The sequence below is a fragment of the Archocentrus centrarchus genome, chromosome 23 (genome assembly GCF_007364275.1).
Source record: "Archocentrus centrarchus isolate MPI-CPG fArcCen1 chromosome 23, fArcCen1, whole genome shotgun sequence".
Lineage (NCBI taxonomy): Eukaryota > Metazoa > Chordata > Actinopteri > Cichliformes > Cichlidae > Archocentrus > Archocentrus centrarchus.
The window spans coordinates 18,132,090-18,148,767 of NC_044368.1; the positions used below are offsets into that span (position 1 = coordinate 18,132,090).

Sequence of the window (16,678 nt, forward strand, 5' to 3'; positions counted from 1 at the left end):
ATGTAACCCAGTATTTCACAGCTATCTGAGCTGATCTCCATCCCCTACACTGACAGCATACAGGCTGTAGAAATGTTGGATTTAGTGAATGAATCTCAGCATCAGCAGCTTTGATTCAAACTCATCTCTGCTGCACTGATATAACCTGTAACTGTGACCACAGCCTCTGTGCACCAACACAGAGCTTTACTGTAAATACAGTACAGCAAACTGACCTGTTTATCACACACTAAACTGCAGTATTTTCATACAATCTTTGAATTAGACAAAGTTAGTATGCCTCAGGTTGTTTTGCAGTCCTTACCTTTAAATCTAACATCTCTTCTTCCTGTCCTGTCCTCTTTCTTACATCTTTCTCTGTCTGAGTGAACTTCTCTCTCATTCTTGTCTCTCCCTAAAATACAGCAGCTCTTCTTTTAGCTAGCAGACAGACAAACTGCAGACGGTTTTTGTGCTATCTGTTGCGCATTTAGAAACGTTGCCTTTAAAATAACCTGCAACATGCTACTCCCTTTATTTCTCTTCAGCAGCGCTAGTGCAAGTATTGAAGATGCTTGAGCCGCGAAGTATCATGACCACAACTTACAGTACAGACATCTGCCCATAAATTATATGGTTTTGCCTCTTTAATCTCTTTGTAAGCAATAAGCCCCGCTGAGGGAGGACACGTCAGTAGGATTGTCCCTTATGTGTTATTGTTCCTCCATTTAGGCTCAGATCGGTTTGATGTTTGAAGGCTCAGTGACTGGAAATAAAAACTTCCCTCAGATGTTAAACCTTAAAGTAATGAGTCTGTTTGAAAATGTCAGGAGTAGAAAGTACAGATATTTGTTTAAAAATGTAGGGAGTAAAAGTAAAACGTCAGAAACATAAATACTCAAGTAAAATACAGATACCTGAAAAATCTACTTAAGCACAGTAACTAAGTATTTGTACTTTGTTACTTCTCACCTCTGGAAAACAGACCACTCCAAGTGATTTAAAAATAAACCTTTAGCAGATGTACTTTTTTCAAAACCTCCCTTTTTTGTCTTTTTTTTTTTTAAGACAAGCAGTATATTTATTATTTATGCCTCCCCAGGCTGACAGTGATTGGCTGAAATCTGGCTCGATTTAAGAGCTTTCATGTTAGTGCTTTGGGGTATGAGAATTCTTTTTAATTCTTCAGAGACGTGGCTCACATCCAGCTCATAGCAATGTGGATTCACTATTCAGCTCTGCTGGCAGGAGACCAGCTTTACATCGCTGTCCCCATCAGTCAAAGAACTCACCTCCGGTGTACAGAGCCAAAAAAAAAAAAACCAACCCAAAAAGCACAGTGAATGAAGAAGTTCAAAGGAAAATAAAAGAGGAATAGTTGCTGTAGGAAATCAGGATGATGCTAAATAATGTGCTGGAACTCAGAAATATAAAAATTTCTCAGTGCGTTAGTGCCCATGACATGAGCGCGACAAAGAGGAGATAAAATAAGAAGAAACAGACGAGTTCATGCCAAGACTTCAGAAAAATAAGCTTTATTTTGACTGAGCTCAGAGTACACAGATTAAGACAGATGCTTTTTGTTGGCTTTGAACTTAAGAGTGTGCTGGACCAGTATTAAAAACAGACTTTTGTTCAAACTGTTGGGTTAAAAGAAACAAAAACACACACATTTTCTCTATTAATATTAGGCATATCCTGGCCTTACAAGGTGTGATCATAAAGTTCTGCAACTCTGGAAAAAAACCCAGATTAAACAAGGTGGTCTCTATTACAGCACTGCATTAGTTACACAATTTAGTTTGTGTAACCAAAGAAAAACTTCAGTGTTTTCTGTTTACAGTGTACCAGAAAGAAAAGGTGAACAGAGTTTAGATGATTTCTGCTAAACGCACTCATTCCAATGCCTCAGAATCTTTGATCTTTGTGTTGAAAGTCTGACTCTGGTGCACATCATGCTGAATGTTGTTGGAAAAAAAAAAAAACATGATCCTGGCCATGACCTGATGCACTGTTTTTGGACTCTCTTCCACTGCGAGCTGCTGTTTGGTCTGTGGGTTGTAGCTGTAGAAGCAGCTCTTATGACTCCTAATGATCCTCAAAGCCATAGCTGGCTCAGTCAGACAAAGAAGTTGATGGTTCAAGTCCCTGGGGAAACTGCTGGTGTGATCAGAACGGGACTTCCAGGGAGAGGTTCAGTCCCGCACAAGGACAGTACGCTGAAGTGGAGATCAAAGTGTAGACTTTCATTGTTTATGGGTGGAGTCACGGAAGTTCATAATCACGCCTAGTATATCCCATTGGACCTACATAACATCCTTGGTGGCCATTCTGCATATGACCGCGTCAAGCAGACTTCCACATTTCTCCTCCTGAGGAGTGATTTTGTACAGCTGCAACAGAGGAAAACAATTTTTTAAAAATTAAAATGTTCCTTAAATCCATCAAGCAAATTGTCAAAGGGGGTAGTGAAGAAACTGCATTTGACTACATACTCTACAGGTTGTAACCTGTATTTAGGCTCAGTTTCCCAGACGTGAATTAAACTTGTTCCTAAACTAAAAGCTTTTTCTTACCAGAGATCTTCCCTGAATTTCCCTTTCAGTCTGGGACTAGATATAACAGACATTTACTTTAATCAAATTGTGCAGCATGTCTTATACAACAAGATGCACATGAGCTGCAACCTTTTTGATCTTTGCGTGGTCTGAAAGCGAGGAAACATCTTCCACTGGAACCTGCCGGCCGTCCACTCTGGCTGAGATGTCTGACAGGAACTGCGACTCCTCTTTGTCGTGAACCAGGACTACCAGGACGGAGTCATCGCCATCTGAGATCCCAAATCTTTTAAAGGCCTCTGAGATCTATAAGTGTGAAAGCATATGAAAAGCTTAAATATCTGAAACTAAATTAAAAGCTACATTAAAAAAAAGGTAAGTAGAAGTTAAGCATGCATCATAAAAACCTCTGCTTCTTCTTACATTATTAGTAGGTGACAGATTGAAGATGATCTCTGAGTAAAGAGTTCTTGTCTTCATTTTTCCAACTTTCTGCAAGTGCACAGCTTTATTGGCAGCTACCAGAATTTGGAAAGGATTCACCAGCTGAAAATGAAAGCAGTTTAAAGTGAACAAACAGCTAATTCTTCATTTTCCCTTTTTCAGTGAAAGACACGAGTACTTAATGGGTTTATTAGCTAAAACCAAACCAAACCAAACAAAATAAAAAACCCCGCTAAAACTCACACGTACATTAAGAAAACACTGCTAAAACAGACGGAAAAGCCTCACCATGATAGGGTTGATCAGGGCAGCATTTATTTTCCCCTCCATGGCGCTTTGTCTCAACTCGGCGGCGTTTTTGACTTCTTTGAAGAGCATCTGGGTCACTCTGTGGTCGGGGAAAAGTTCCAGCTTTTTTACTAGATGCATTGTAGAAAAATAAATAAAAATAATTGTTTGATAAAATATTACAAAAAGCACAGTCACCACGGTGCTTCCCGTGAAGTCTCTATACGGCGGGAACCATAACACGGTGACACCGCTTGAGAGGAAATTTCCTCCTTGAAAGAAAAATATATCAGAAGGTAATAAAGCAGCGACCGATAACATAATCCTCTAAAATAAATCACACATATGTGTAAGGTAGATTTTACTCGACAGAAAATCTTATCCTAAAGTATTTAGCACCATAGAGGAACTTATGTTTTCCATGAGTTTCCATACCGAGCCTACTTCTGAGTCGGACCGCCAGCTGTCAAAAATCAAAATTCTTCCGTTTAGCAGCAGTGAGCAGGTTTTAACCAGTTTCTCTCTAAACTGAACTTTAACTGCGGTTTAAATACTCGAGTTTGATCGTTATGTGTGATACTCCACAGTCTAACAACTAGCTTTGGCCTGAACTTACTTTTACACCGTGTTTCGTCGTCAAACATGGAGAAATTTGAAGGCTACATCTTCACTGCTCTGTGCAGCATCAACTTCTTCATATCCTGCCTGCTGTTCTCCAGAGTCACGCGCGAGCAAAGGGAGCCCTACATGGACGAGATCTTTCACATCCCGCAAGCTCAGAAGTACTGCCGTGGAAAATTCAACGAGGTAAAAAGTGGGAGTGATGGGAGTCATGAGCCCGTCATTATTAGGCGGATTAAGCTAAGCTAAGAGCTGTTTAATCTCCACACTGGATATATAGAGCGACATGAGTGGCCGTTTTGTGCCCCTGGATGGGTTGTATTTGTTGACTTCCCGTTGCCCAGCTTTGAAAAGAGTGAGTTTGTGGTAAAGGGAAGCTTAACTGCTCAAATTGGTGTTGCCTCCCCTGTTTGAAGCTCTGTAAACCTTAAATCACTGATGAGCATCTGTAAAGACATCCGGCAGCTTTTTCACCCTCATATGTGGCATGATGCATGGCAAAACTGACTAAAAGGAAGCTATAGTTTGGAGATGAGTGAAACCAGTGTGTGTCTTAGAGGAAACTAGGGTAAACTAAACTGGCGTTTTAGTCAGAGGTCCTGGAGAGAGAGAGAGAGACAGTTTTCCAAAAGTGGAGAAAAGAAGCTTGGGGTAATTGTGTCATTAATTGCAGCCTTATATGCAGGGCATGAAACAGAGGACCCATGCAGGATCTTAGGCCCAGTCACACAGGACCAGAGACCATTCAGTGCCATAAGGTGTCAACAAACCTTCTGCCATATTAATCTGGCTTTTTTTGTGTGCAGTGGGACCCAATGATCACCACTCTCCCAGGTCTTTACCTCGTCTCTGTGGGCGTCATCAAGCCTGTGGTTTGGCTCACTGAACTGACAGGCGAAGTGGTGTGTTCCACGGCCATGCTGCGCTTCATCAACCTGCTCTTCAACTGCGGCAACCTTTACCTGATCTATCTGCTCCTCTGCAAGCTGCACCTCAGGGAGAAGGTAAGACCAGAACATGATAATAAGAATGCAAGTAAATTTGTGAATTTTTTGTTTTCCTCATGTCACATTAACTTCTCTTTTAGGCTCGAACAACCTCACGCCGAGTCCTGTCAGCATTGTCTCTGTCCACCTTCCCTGTGCTCTACTTTTTTAACTTCCTGTACTACACCGATGCTGGATCTACCTTCTTCATCCTCTTCACCTACCTCATGACGCTGTACGGCTGTCATAAGGCCTCTGCGCTCCTCGGTGTCTGCTCCGTGCTCTTCCGCCAGACAAACATTATCTGGGTGGCTTTCTGTGCAGCCACTCTGGTGGCTGCGAAAATGGATGAAGCCTGGAGGGTGGAGCATTCAAAAAAGAGGGATGAGAAGTCTCCACCATCGCAGATCCCTCTGTCTTTTAGTGGAGCTAAGAAAATCCTGCTTTTCACCCTGGAGTTCCTCACCTCACCCAGTCATGTGAAGGCGGTGCTACTGGTGGCCTGGCCTTATGCGGTGGTCGGCGCCGGTTTCCTGGTGTTTGTGATGCTGAATGATGGGATCGTGGTTGGCGACAGGATGAGCCATGAGGCCTGCCTCAACTTCCCCCAGCTCTTCTATTTCTTCTCCTTCTCCCTCTTCTTCTCTCTCCCTGTCTCGCTGTGTTACCACCGCGTCCTCCGCTTCCTGCAGGCTCTAAAAAAGCAGCCTTTGTTTTTCCTCTTCGTCACTGGCATCTCTTTGCTCCTGGTATGGAAATTCACCTTTGTCCACAAGTACCTCCTGGCAGATAACCGCCATTTCCCCTTCTACGTGTGGAATAAACTCTTCCAGAGGCACGAGCTGATGCGTTTCCTCCTCATCCCTCCGTATATTTTCGCCGGCTGGAATTTTTTGGACTCCTTTAAATCGCGCTCTCTCTTTTGGACTTTGGCGTTCCTGGCGTGCCTCGTGGCCGCCACAGTCCCACAGAAGCTTCTGGAGTTTAGGTACTTCATTGTTCCATATCTGATGTATCGCCTGCACATGCCCCTTCCCTCCCTTCCCAGACTTATTGGGGAGTTCCTTCTGTACACAGCCGTGAACATTGCCACTATCTACATCTTCATCACTAAGACCTTCCACTGGCCGAACAGCACAGCAACACAGAGGTTTATGTGGTGAAGAAAAGACAAAAGTGTATCATTTCAGGATTTTCTCCTGTGTTATAGGGAACCAGGAGCCTCTGTTTACTTCTCAGTATCAGACCAACACGATTTCATGATTTTTATACAGGCTAACCAAATGGTTTTGAGCAGAATGTGTAGGGCTTGATTCACCTTATATTCACAGTCAGTATTTCTAGTTTGTCATTGAAAAGTAAAGTTACAGTGTCAACTGATCATTTCTAAAATTCTGCCAGTCAGTTGTGAATCATTTCATGACTGAATCAAAATGACAAAAAAAAAATGTTAATAACACAGTGGGAGATATCAGTATTGTAAGAGCACTGTTGCTGAATCATAATGAGGTATTTTCTATATACTATCCACACATATTGTTTTTATCCCAAACACTTTTTTCCTTGAAGTGTTGATCCTTGTAGAGGTTAAAAACTGTAATTTTGACATTGGAATTATAATGATGCCATATGACAGCATTTTCTTGTGGAAGCGTAATGTTTTTCTGAATTCATGCATACCTCAGAACCCTTGCATGAAGTAGCATCTATGGTTGCTGATGCTTAATAGCAGTGCTCTGTTCAGGTATGAAGTGAGTACAGGTAAGGTATCTAACGTTTGGTTGACCACACAGAACAGAAGTGAGTGAATGACAGCTGCAGTGACAGCAGCACTACCTGTATGGGTTAAGATCAAGTATGTCCCAGTGTCTTAAACCCAAACCAAAAGTTAATGTGAGGCACTGTTTGTCTCAGAGCAGTTGAGCTCTCAAGTAAATCAGCCTTTTTTGGGGGCCTCGGAATTCTGAGATAAGAAATGACAATAATTTAGGAAAATCGAGATTTAAAAAAAAATAAATGTCACATAATTTTTAAATTCAGCAAAATTGCCCCCCCCCCCCCTTCAAGTCAACACGTTATGATTCTTTATTTTTGTAGGGCAGTTTTTTTCTACTATAATTGTAAAAATGCAGTACAAGAAATCACTCTTTGGCAAACTGTTAAGAGACTGTAAATATGATTAAAGAGACCAAAAATGATGTAATCATAATGTGAAGTTTAGATTTTTTTTTGTGTGTGGGATACTTTTTGTGCCTGATGGACGCTGACAGAACTTTATAATAACGGGACTATTTGAAGATGTACATACATTTTTACCTTGATATTCAATATGACCAAGCCATACGAGTCCCCTGGAAGTGACCAAGATGTGTCTTCCTTGTTAAATTTTTTTTGTTTTTGTTTTTATTTGTAAACAACTTTATTTTTGGTCTTTTGTACGTGACCTTGTTTTTGTCCGCCCTTTATCCTGCTTCATTTGTGGGTGTGGTTAATTTCACTGTTATTTGCTTATGCATGCAATTTCAGTTGTTAAGTTTGTCTTAACAAAAATGTGATCACATTGGTTTGTGACTTGGTGATCAAATAGAGCCAAATCAGTCAAATCTAAATGTTTGAATGCAGTTTTTCTTTCTTCACATTAAAGGTGTGACCTGTCTTTAGGTGTTCATTGAAGCTGTAAGTGTGCTGCTGCCTTGTTTATTAAACCATGGTTCAGTCAAGTCTATAGAGCACTTGTGTGAGTTTGACATGAAGAAAGATACCATTTTATATGCACTCACTGGTCACTTTATTAGGTGCACCTTGCTAGTACTCTGATCTTTCTGAGTTAACTTCTATCGTTACTTCCTCCAAACATCATTGTGTCTATTAGACCCCATTCCTACCAGACTGCTCAAAGAAGTCCATCCATTAATTAATGCTTTGATCTTAAATATGATCAAGCTATCTTTATTAATTGGCTATGTACCACAGGCCTTTAAGGTGGCAGTAATTAAACCATTACTTAAAAAAACATCACCGTCTTAGCTAATTATAAGCCAACACCAACCTTCCTTTTTCTCTCAAAAATTCTTGAAAGAGTAGTTGTAAAACAGCTAACTGATCCTCTGCAGAGGAATGCTTTACAGGCCTATTCCAAAAATTTAGAAAATCATGGAAAAGTTGATTAATTTCCATAATTCCATTCAAAAAGTTACATTTTTATAGATTCAGGGCCCACAATTTAAATGATTTCAAGTATTTATTTGTTTATTTTTACATAATTTGGGCTTAAAGCTCATAAAGCCCACAAAAACAGGATTTCAAAAAATTAGAATACTGTGGAGAAATCAGCCTAAATTTTGCAGGGCATGAATGTTTTAAACCAGAGGTCTCAAACTCCAGGCCTCGAGGGCCGGTGTCCTGCAGGTTTTAGATGTGTCCCTGATCCAACACTCAATGCCACATCGCATCGAGGCAGTGATTAAAGCAAAGGAATTCCCCACCAAGTATTGAAGATTGACATATAGTTTTGAAAGTACCATATTTTGATTTTGATGTGATCCTAATTTCTTTTTTCCCACAAAAAACTGAGCAGTTTGGGCTGATTTCTCCACAGTATTCTAATTTTTTGAAATCCTGTTTTTGTGGGCTTAATGAGCTGGAAGCCCAAATTATGTAAAAATAAACAAATACTTGAAATTGTTTAAATCGTGAGCCCTGAATCTATAATCTATGAAAGTTTAACTTTTTGAATGGAATTATAGAAATTATTCAACTTTTCCATGATATTCTAATTTTTTGGAATGGGTCTGTATTTGAAGAGTTTCAGTCAGGTTTCAGAATTCATCACAGTACAGAAACAGCATTAGTGAAGGTTACAAATGATCTTACAGCCTCTGACAGTGGACTCATCTCTGTTCTTGTCCTGTTGGACCTGCAGCTTTTGATACTGTTGACGATTAACATTTTATTACAGAGATTAGAGCTTGTATCTAATAGACTCCAATTTGTCCATGTAAATGGGGGTTCTTCTTCACAGTGCCACAGGGTTCTGTGCTAGGAACAGTTTTATTTACATTATACATGCTTCCCTTAGACAGTATTATTAGAAAGCACTGCATACATTTACACTGTTATGCAGATGATACCCAGCTTTATCTCTCCATGAAGCCAGATGACGCACATCAATTAGTTAAACTGCAGGAATGTCTTAAAGACATTAAGGCCTGTATGACCTCTAATTTCCTGCTTCTAAATTCAGATAAAACTGAAATTCTTGTTCTCGGCCCCACAAATCTTAGAAACATGGTGTCTAACCAGATACTTACTCTGGATGGCATTACTTTGGCCTCCAGTAACACTGTGAGAAATCTTGGAGTCATTTTTGACCAGGATATGTCCTTCAATGCACATATTAAACAAATATGTAGGACCGCTTTTTTGCATTTGCGCAATATTTCTAAAATTAGAAACATCCTTTCTCAGAGTGATGCTGAAAAGCTCATTCATGCATTTATTACTTCTAGGGTGGACTATTGTAATTCATTATTATCAGGCTGTCCTAAAAGCTTCCTGAAAAGCCTTCAGCTGATCCAAAATGCTGCAGCTAGAGTACTGACAGGGACTAGAAAGAGAGAGCAGATTTCTCCCATATTGGCTTCTCTTCATTGGCTCCCTGTTAAATCTAAAATAGAATTTAAAAATTTTCTCCTCACATACAGGTCTAATAATCAGGCCCCATCTTATCTTAAAGACCTCATAGTCCCATATCACCCCAACAGAGCACTTCGCTCTCAGACTGCTGGCTTACTTGTGGTTCCTAGGATACTTAAGAGTAGAATGGGAGGCAGAGCCTTCAGCTTTCAGGCCCCTCTTCTGTGGAACCAGCTTCCAGCTTGGATTCAGGAGACAGACACCCTCTCTATTTTTAAGATTAGGCTTAAAACTTTCCGTTTAGATAAAGCTTATAGTTAGGGCTGGATCAGGTGACCCTAAACCCTCCCTTAGTTACGCTGCAATAGGCCACAATAGAGGTTCCCATGATGCACTGAATAACACTCTGCATTTAATCATTAGTTATTATTAATCTCTGTCTCTCTTCCGCAGCATGTCTTTTGTCCTGTCTCTCTCCCCTCAGCCCCAACCAGTCACAACAGATGACTGCCCCTCCCTGAGCCTGTTTCTGCTGGAGGTTTCTTTCTGTTAAAAAAATCATAATTGATTGATTTAACTATATTTTTCAACAGGAAACAAAAATAATTTATTTACTGGAGTGGACTTTTACATCATCCACTGAAAATCATTTAATTGATTCTCATAAAATAAGGCAAAACTCTGAAATATTAGACTAATAAGAATCAATAAGAAGAAATATTGTATATTTCTTCTTATTGATATCAACAGCTGCTACCTCAGGACTTGTATTTCAGTCTGACTTTAATTGATTCAACAGATTAGCCAGAATTAGTCACTAGGAGGCGCTATAGTGCTGAGCTAGAGATTCCTATGAACATGACCTGCAAATCCACCATGAAGCAAAGAAATTCAACAGCTAAGTCACACTGAAACCTGGAAGAGACGTTTTTAAGGGTCAAATTCAGTTAGTGAAATTAAACTCTTAGAAACACATTTTTACCAGTGAGTATTTCTGTTTTGCTCAAATAGAGGCTGTGATGGAAGAGTCATATTTTTAACAAATATAGTGCCAAATCATGTCTTGCAAATTCCAAAATGTATTAAAAAATATAGTTTTTAGTTCCAGAATTGGAATGTGAGTCATGAAATCACAGATTGAATTGCAAAGGCAAAGAAATGGAGAGAACCAAATCAATCAACATAAAATCCGATAATAAGACATTCTTTATTTTTTTTTTTTAATTTGGGAAATACAGTTGTAATAACACCACATTTCCAAAAAAAAGCTGTGACAGAGAATAAAAGGGAAATAATATATTCAAATAAATATAGCATTTAAATGATTTGCAGGTTATTGCATTGTGTCTTTCTATTTTACACAGAGACCTGACATTTTGGAAGCGGGGTTGTAATAATATTTAAAAGGTCAATGCTAATTTAAAGCAGTATTTTAGACGTGAAGTCTAAATTGAAAGAAAAAAAAAGAATAATAAGTATCACCATGATTGCTCTCCATCTCACCTGTATCATTACTAGATTCTAATTACAGCAAGAAGCATGGGGGCAGCTCACAGGAGAGACTTTAATAAAAATCAAACTGGGATGATTATACAAATGTTGATTACACAGCTCAGCCACTCTGAGCCTGCTGAAAGGACATACAGTACGTACTGTTTGCTCTGGAGCAGTGTTCATGGTAGACACGACCCAGTTTATAATTTAATATTTCCATTTTTGCCCTACATAATTTAGATTTGGACTTTGCCAGTTAATGAAAGTACAGATTAGTCTTTCTCACCAGTGTGTTTTGGCATTTTGAAAATTACCGTCTAAAAAGGAGGTGGTGTCATTCATATATTTGTTTATTTTCCTAATGCAATCAAAGTTTGTCCTTGATAATGTGGAATATCTGATACATCACTGATTTGTTTCAGGAGCAGCTGATGAAATAAGAAAAAGGTTGCAAATTGTCACTGATTAAGTAAGCATTTAAGGAAATAGAAAAAGCATTTAAACAATATAAAATGTAAATACTGAAATCAAAATTTGACCATTACTAACTTTTGAATTAACTTTATTTTTTCAAATTATTGTTTGTTTGGTACTTTGATTGATGCACTTTTACATAGAAGAGTTCTGATCAGCTTTACTTGAGTAAACTGGACTTGCTTTTTGTTCCTGAGTAAAAGCTCAGCATTGCACAGGCGTGTAGAGCATGCGGCAAACCTGCTAACACTCCCATTATTACTGTCTCTACCAGGAAACTCCTTGAATTTGTGTAACCTTCAAACTTTATTTTCAGTAACTGAAACACACGACTTTGGTAAGTTTGTGTTCATGTAATGTTTCCCAAGTTGTCTATGAAAGGCAGTGTACATAAACAGGCAAAACCATGTATGAATGAGCGCAACGCGTGTGAATCTTGCCACATTCACAGTACCTTTGAAAATAAAACGGCTATTTTGGTGTAGAAAATTTAAGAGTTGCAAGTATGAGACAAGATTTTGCTATATTTTCTAATCTTTCTATATTTATACAAAGTCAAGTCTCAGTTAGCATCTGTGTCTGTGCAGACTATGGATGTGTATTAACATTTCTTTATATTTTGCTTCCACGGGGCCAGACTGTCATGTATTTTTTAAAGTGGTCCTGAGCAATCAGTCTCCAGTTTTTCTGAAGGTCTTTTAAAGTTTTTTCTTTGGATATTGGCTGCTTTTTCACTGATTTTCAGTCATTGCACCTGGCATTTTCCACAGAAATGCTTTTTTTTTTTTTTTTGTACGTTTAGCCACTTAACATTGACCTATGAATTATTCAAGCTTAAAAATGGGCACCTAAGGAATGAACCAGGGTTGTGTCTGTGTCTTTTAAAATGTATCTGAAAGTTGTGTTTTTAAGAGATAGTGAAAAAAAAAAGACCTCTACCCAAGAGATGCATCTGCCCTTTTAGTTGATCCATCTACTGCTCACTGAAATCGATGAAATTCTGAATGCAGTAAAGTACGGTCGGATTTTGAGCCATCATGCAATACATCTGCAAAGCATCCGACTGGCAACAGAGCCCAAACACGCTGCCAGGTAAAAGCATACCTGGATAGAAAAACACACTATCAGCCATGGATTGGGCTCCCCAGAGCCCGGACCTCAACATTACTGAAGCAGTGTGGGATCATGCTGACAGAGAATGGAACAAAAGGCAGCCAACGTCCAAAGAAGAGCTTTCAATGTCCTTCAAGAAGCCTGGAGAACTTTTCCTGAAGGCTGCTTAAAGAAGTGAGAAGAAAGCTGCCTCAGAGTTCAGACTGTGCTGAAGAATAAAGGTGATCACACCAAATATTGACTTTAAAGCTCATTAGAATTGTACAAACTGTTTTGTATATAGTGGAAATACTAAAGGTGGCCGCCAAGTGTGAAAAATAGACAATATCTCTGTTATGTAATTAAGGATAGAATTTGTATGATAAATATTTCAGTGTCAGTGGCTAGAAAACATGAATATTTCATTTAGACTTAAGAGAAGACAGATTTGTTTGATTTTGTGCTCAAAACGTGTCAAATATGAACCTCCATAGAGGGTTTTGCATATAGAAAAACACACTGCACTCTAATAATAAAGCATCTCCCAGAGGACAAATTTGCTGCTCACAGCAGTCTTTGTCTCATCAGAAATCATCTACTTACACAGAGATTTCAGAATCCTGAGTTTCCCTCACTCACCAAGCTCCTCGTGAGAAATAAGAATACAAATTATTCTGTCTCGTTTGAGGCGGATGGTAGAAACACAAGAATAGCAGGAGACAGAAAACAGAGCTGAGACGTGAATTTGATGACTGAGACAATGTTTTGGTGTTGTTGAGGTTTGTTTATAAGCCCATCAAGTTTTCCATTGTATCCTACGGTTGTTTCAAGAACCCATTATTTGTGACAAATAAAAATCAGTGCAGTGGGAGAAAACTTAAGATCTTAAACTAAAGAGAGCAGACAAAAGGCTTTTTTCCAAGTGCTGAATTTAAAGTATTAATAAATGGCCTAAATCTAATAATAATTTTAAATTAAACTCTGCTACAACTAGGAAATAGAGGCAGGACAAAGAAGCACCATTACTTACATAGTTTATATATCAACTTATGCAAGTGTCTGAGACTCTAAGCAAACAATTAGAGGCAGACTGGCTACAAGGAGCCATTTATATTCAAGAGTCGAAGGTTGAAAATTTGTTACATGTTTATCTTTCTTTTCATATCCATCCATCCATCCATCCATCCATTTTCTTCCACTTACCCAATTCAGGGTTGCAGGGGGTGGTGGTGGTGGGGACTGGAGCCTATCCCAGCTGCATGTCTACAGTTTCTACTTGTAGCTTCTTTGCAGCAACTAACCATTGTTGTGGAAATCAGAAAAAAATTGAGGTGCACAGAACCAGGTTTTCTTTATGGCTTTTATTTACCTTTGAAATAGGGGTAAAACAACAATACAGACAGCTTTTTGACCTCTAGGGATGGTAAGCCTATAGAAACAGGATATCTGCTCCGGTCACAGGACGCTGTTCAAACACTGGGTAATAAAAGATAACTCGTACATCAACATGAAGTATTCCTGAAAGATTACATGGAGACAGAATAAAGAATATGGAGCCTTTAATTCAACAAGGTCAACTGGTCTCAGAGTCTTAACATTTTCCGTTACATTTCTCTCTTTTGATCATTCATTGATCACACAAGTGCATCACATTTACAAATATGGTGCAAACAACAGACCTAAAACTCCAGACAGATTCAATCTAGGTCATCACTGTGTGTCATACAAGAAAGCATGCTGCTGTTTTTGTGGGGCACACAAGCAATGAGGAGAAATAAAACAGTGAAAACATCCATTTTACACTGAACTTTCTGATTCTTCATCAAAATAAAAATGAGGTGGAATCCAGTCAGGAGTTAAGGACAAGTCACTGAGAGTCAGGTGTACACTGAGTCAAGAATCAAGAATCAATCAAGAATGCCTTTATTAGTCCCACAAATGGGGAAATTGCAGTTAACAGAACATCCATCCAAAACAAGCATAAACATAACACAGACAGGGGGGGACAGATGTCTGAGGTCATGCAGCCGTTTCTCAACGGCGCTACCTTTAGCAAAAAGACAGAAAGAGATACATTGGGATAGTTAGGTTCAAAAAAATCATCTCATACTGTGTTCATAAAGAACACCTTACGAGGTTCCAAAAAACACCTCAGCAAAAGCATATTGCACATATAAAGCCGGGATAGCAGTATGGTGGGTAGGGTCAGGGTCAGGAGGGGATGCAGACGGAGACGAGAGGGTGGGGGGCATTGTGGAGCCCAGATGCCAGCTCCTAGCCAAACAGTTCGCTGATAGTGATGGAAGTTCATCAGCGGCCTTGGTACACCAGATCCAGCTTCACAAATCACAGAGAGGGCTGAGGGGGAGGGCGGCCGTCACGCATAGCTCTGGAGAGATATGATTGCCAGCCAAGGCCGGCTAGGGAGCCGAATTCTGATAATGCAGATGTTGTTTTGGAACAGGCTGCTTGTTTTTTTCAACAGCCTTCAGTCTCACTGGGAAACCATTCAATAAATCCAATAATCCAAATTCATTAGTTACCGTCCTCACTGTGCAGAACCGTACCTTATCTCCAGATCGAACCCCTCTCACCTGCTACTCCCCAAGTCTACGGCTCAGGTTCATCAGGCTTTGAGTCTGAGTCTGTACGGTTCTGGTCAGCCCATCCACCTGGGTCGGCAGAGAACAGTGTTAAAATGACAAACACAATAAACACTCAACATTATAGACCACATATTAACTTGTGTTTTCTGCCTGTTTGGTTAGCATCAATCACTCTGAGGCATGGGCAGAGAAACCCATAAGAGCATTAATCAGGACATTGAGATTTAGTTCTTCCAAGGTGCGCACAGGTAAGCCACAGAATACAAAGTTTTGCAATACCTCAAAATGCCACAGTGACCTGTCTGCAGGGGACTCAGAAAGATCAGGGTGAGGAGGGCGCATGTCATGTAGAACTGCAACAGTTATGTTGTTCTTCTTTAACAACAGAAGGCAAGATTTAAAGCATTGCATCATTTGACAGCAGTGTTTGCTAGTATGTCAAGCAGAACTGCATAGTATTTGACCAAAATCTTGCCATCTGTCACTGTCATGCTTTGAGAATGACACACGAGGAGCAGATTTGATACATGAACTATGTTAAACTGTGTGTGAACAAGTGTGTGATAGTAAGGCATCCAGTTCTAAATTTGGCTTTGTACTGCTACTTCTCAAAGTCACTATCTACACCCACAGAGATATGTGAGGAGCAGTGCAACGAATCAGACTGTACTGCATTTATATCAGAGTTATTATAGTTTTATATTTTAGATTTAGCTTTTATTTTATTTGGACATTTTTTTTTTAATTCAGTTTATTTTCAGCTAGTTTCCAGACTCATTTCTGTTTAGTTTATGCATTTCCCACCTTCCTCCAAAAGTGGATAACTTGCCAGCTTCCATTGATGGCAGCTGATCAGGGTTTAAAATGTGTCAGGCTCAAACCCTTAAGGTTTAACTACTTTGAGGCCTTCAGGGGTCAAAATTAATCCAACACCCAAACAGGACATTAGATCACAGCCTAATAAACTCATCTGGAGACAGCAAAAGCAAAGTGCATATTTAAAGTTAGATTTTCTGTAATTCATCATTACACGTAAGTGATCTCACCACTTTTCCAGGCACCCTGACAGAGCCAACCAGTAACCAGTGGAAAATCTCAATTTGTCTGCAAGATGGGGACTAGCTTATGTTACAAGTGTGAGCATAAGTAGGCTGTATGCTATAATTTGTGTGTGCTGTAGGTGTGTTCCTTGAACCTCAGGCATCAGTCGAATCAGAGCGGCTGCACGTCTCTCCTGCACCGCCTCCCAGCCTCAGTCTGCCCGGCCAAGCCTGTCACCAGCAGTGTGGTCCTTGTTGGGGCAATCTTTAGCCTAATGCCACCTCTGTTTGCACTGAAAACAGATATTTGGGTCATATCGCCCTGTTCTCAAGCCACCTTTCCCTCTGCCTGTGCAATCACGTCCTCGGGTGCTTGGGCGACCTCTTACATGTTTAGCTGTTTACATGTTTAGGGTTGCCATGTGGAGCTCTTTTTCCATTTTCTGCTTTTTCTTCTTCTG

The 16,678-nt window shown here is 39.7% G+C and overlaps 2 protein-coding genes across 4 annotated transcripts; one reads left to right on the forward strand and one right to left on the reverse strand.

The window, feature by feature from the left end:
- Positions 1-1,498: 1,498 nt before the first annotated feature.
- Positions 1,499-3,512, reverse strand: tprkb (Tp53rk binding protein). 2 transcript variants are annotated; one of them, XM_030720505.1, is made up of 5 exons: positions 3,468-3,507; positions 3,270-3,369; positions 2,961-3,083; positions 2,667-2,843; positions 1,499-2,372 (listed from the first exon to the last, which is right to left on the reverse strand). In XM_030720505.1, exons 2-5 carry the CDS (start codon positions 3,357-3,359, stop codon positions 2,286-2,288), a joined length of 477 nt encoding a protein of 158 aa, XP_030576365.1. In that variant the 5' UTR covers positions 3,360-3,369; positions 3,468-3,507; the 3' UTR covers positions 1,499-2,285. The 2 variants fall into 2 exon arrangements, with proteins under 2 accessions (XP_030576365.1, XP_030576364.1); XM_030720504.1 differs by having other exon boundaries at positions 3,270-3,512.
- Positions 3,513-3,730: 218 nt separating this feature from the next.
- Positions 3,731-7,532, forward strand: alg10 (ALG10 alpha-1,2-mannosyltransferase). Of its 2 annotated transcripts, XM_030720502.1 has the most exons (4): positions 3,731-4,076; positions 4,697-4,894; positions 4,978-5,821; positions 6,829-7,532. In XM_030720502.1, exons 1-4 carry the CDS (start codon positions 3,912-3,914, stop codon positions 6,846-6,848), a joined length of 1,227 nt encoding a protein of 408 aa, XP_030576362.1. In that variant the 5' UTR covers positions 3,731-3,911; the 3' UTR covers positions 6,849-7,532. The 2 variants fall into 2 exon arrangements, with proteins under 2 accessions (XP_030576362.1, XP_030576361.1); XM_030720501.1 differs by having other exon boundaries at positions 4,978-7,532.
- Positions 7,533-16,678: the final 9,146 nt, after the last annotated feature.

Bases quoted from the DNA above. Each gene is read 5' to 3' on its own strand.
- alg10 (XM_030720501.1), top strand. From the start codon at position 3,912: ATGGAGAAATTTGAAGGCTACATCTTCACTGCTCTGTGCAGCATCAAC. The intron at 4,077-4,696 runs GTAAAAAGTGGG...TTTTGTGTGCAG, and splicing joins GCCGTGGAAAATTCAACGAG to TGGGACCCAATGATCACCAC. The intron at 4,895-4,977 runs GTAAGACCAGAA...CTTCTCTTTTAG, and splicing joins AGCTGCACCTCAGGGAGAAG to GCTCGAACAACCTCACGCCG.
- tprkb (XM_030720504.1), bottom strand. From the start codon at position 3,410: ATGCATCTAGTAAAAAAGCTGGAACTTTTCCCCGACCACAGAGTGACC. The intron at 3,084-3,269 runs GTGAGGCTTTTC...TTTCATTTTCAG, and splicing joins CCCTGATCAACCCTATCATG to CTGGTGAATCCTTTCCAAAT. The intron at 2,373-2,666 runs GTTGCAGCTCAT...CCTCTGTTGCAG, and splicing joins ACCACGCAAAGATCAAAAAG to CTGTACAAAATCACTCCTCA.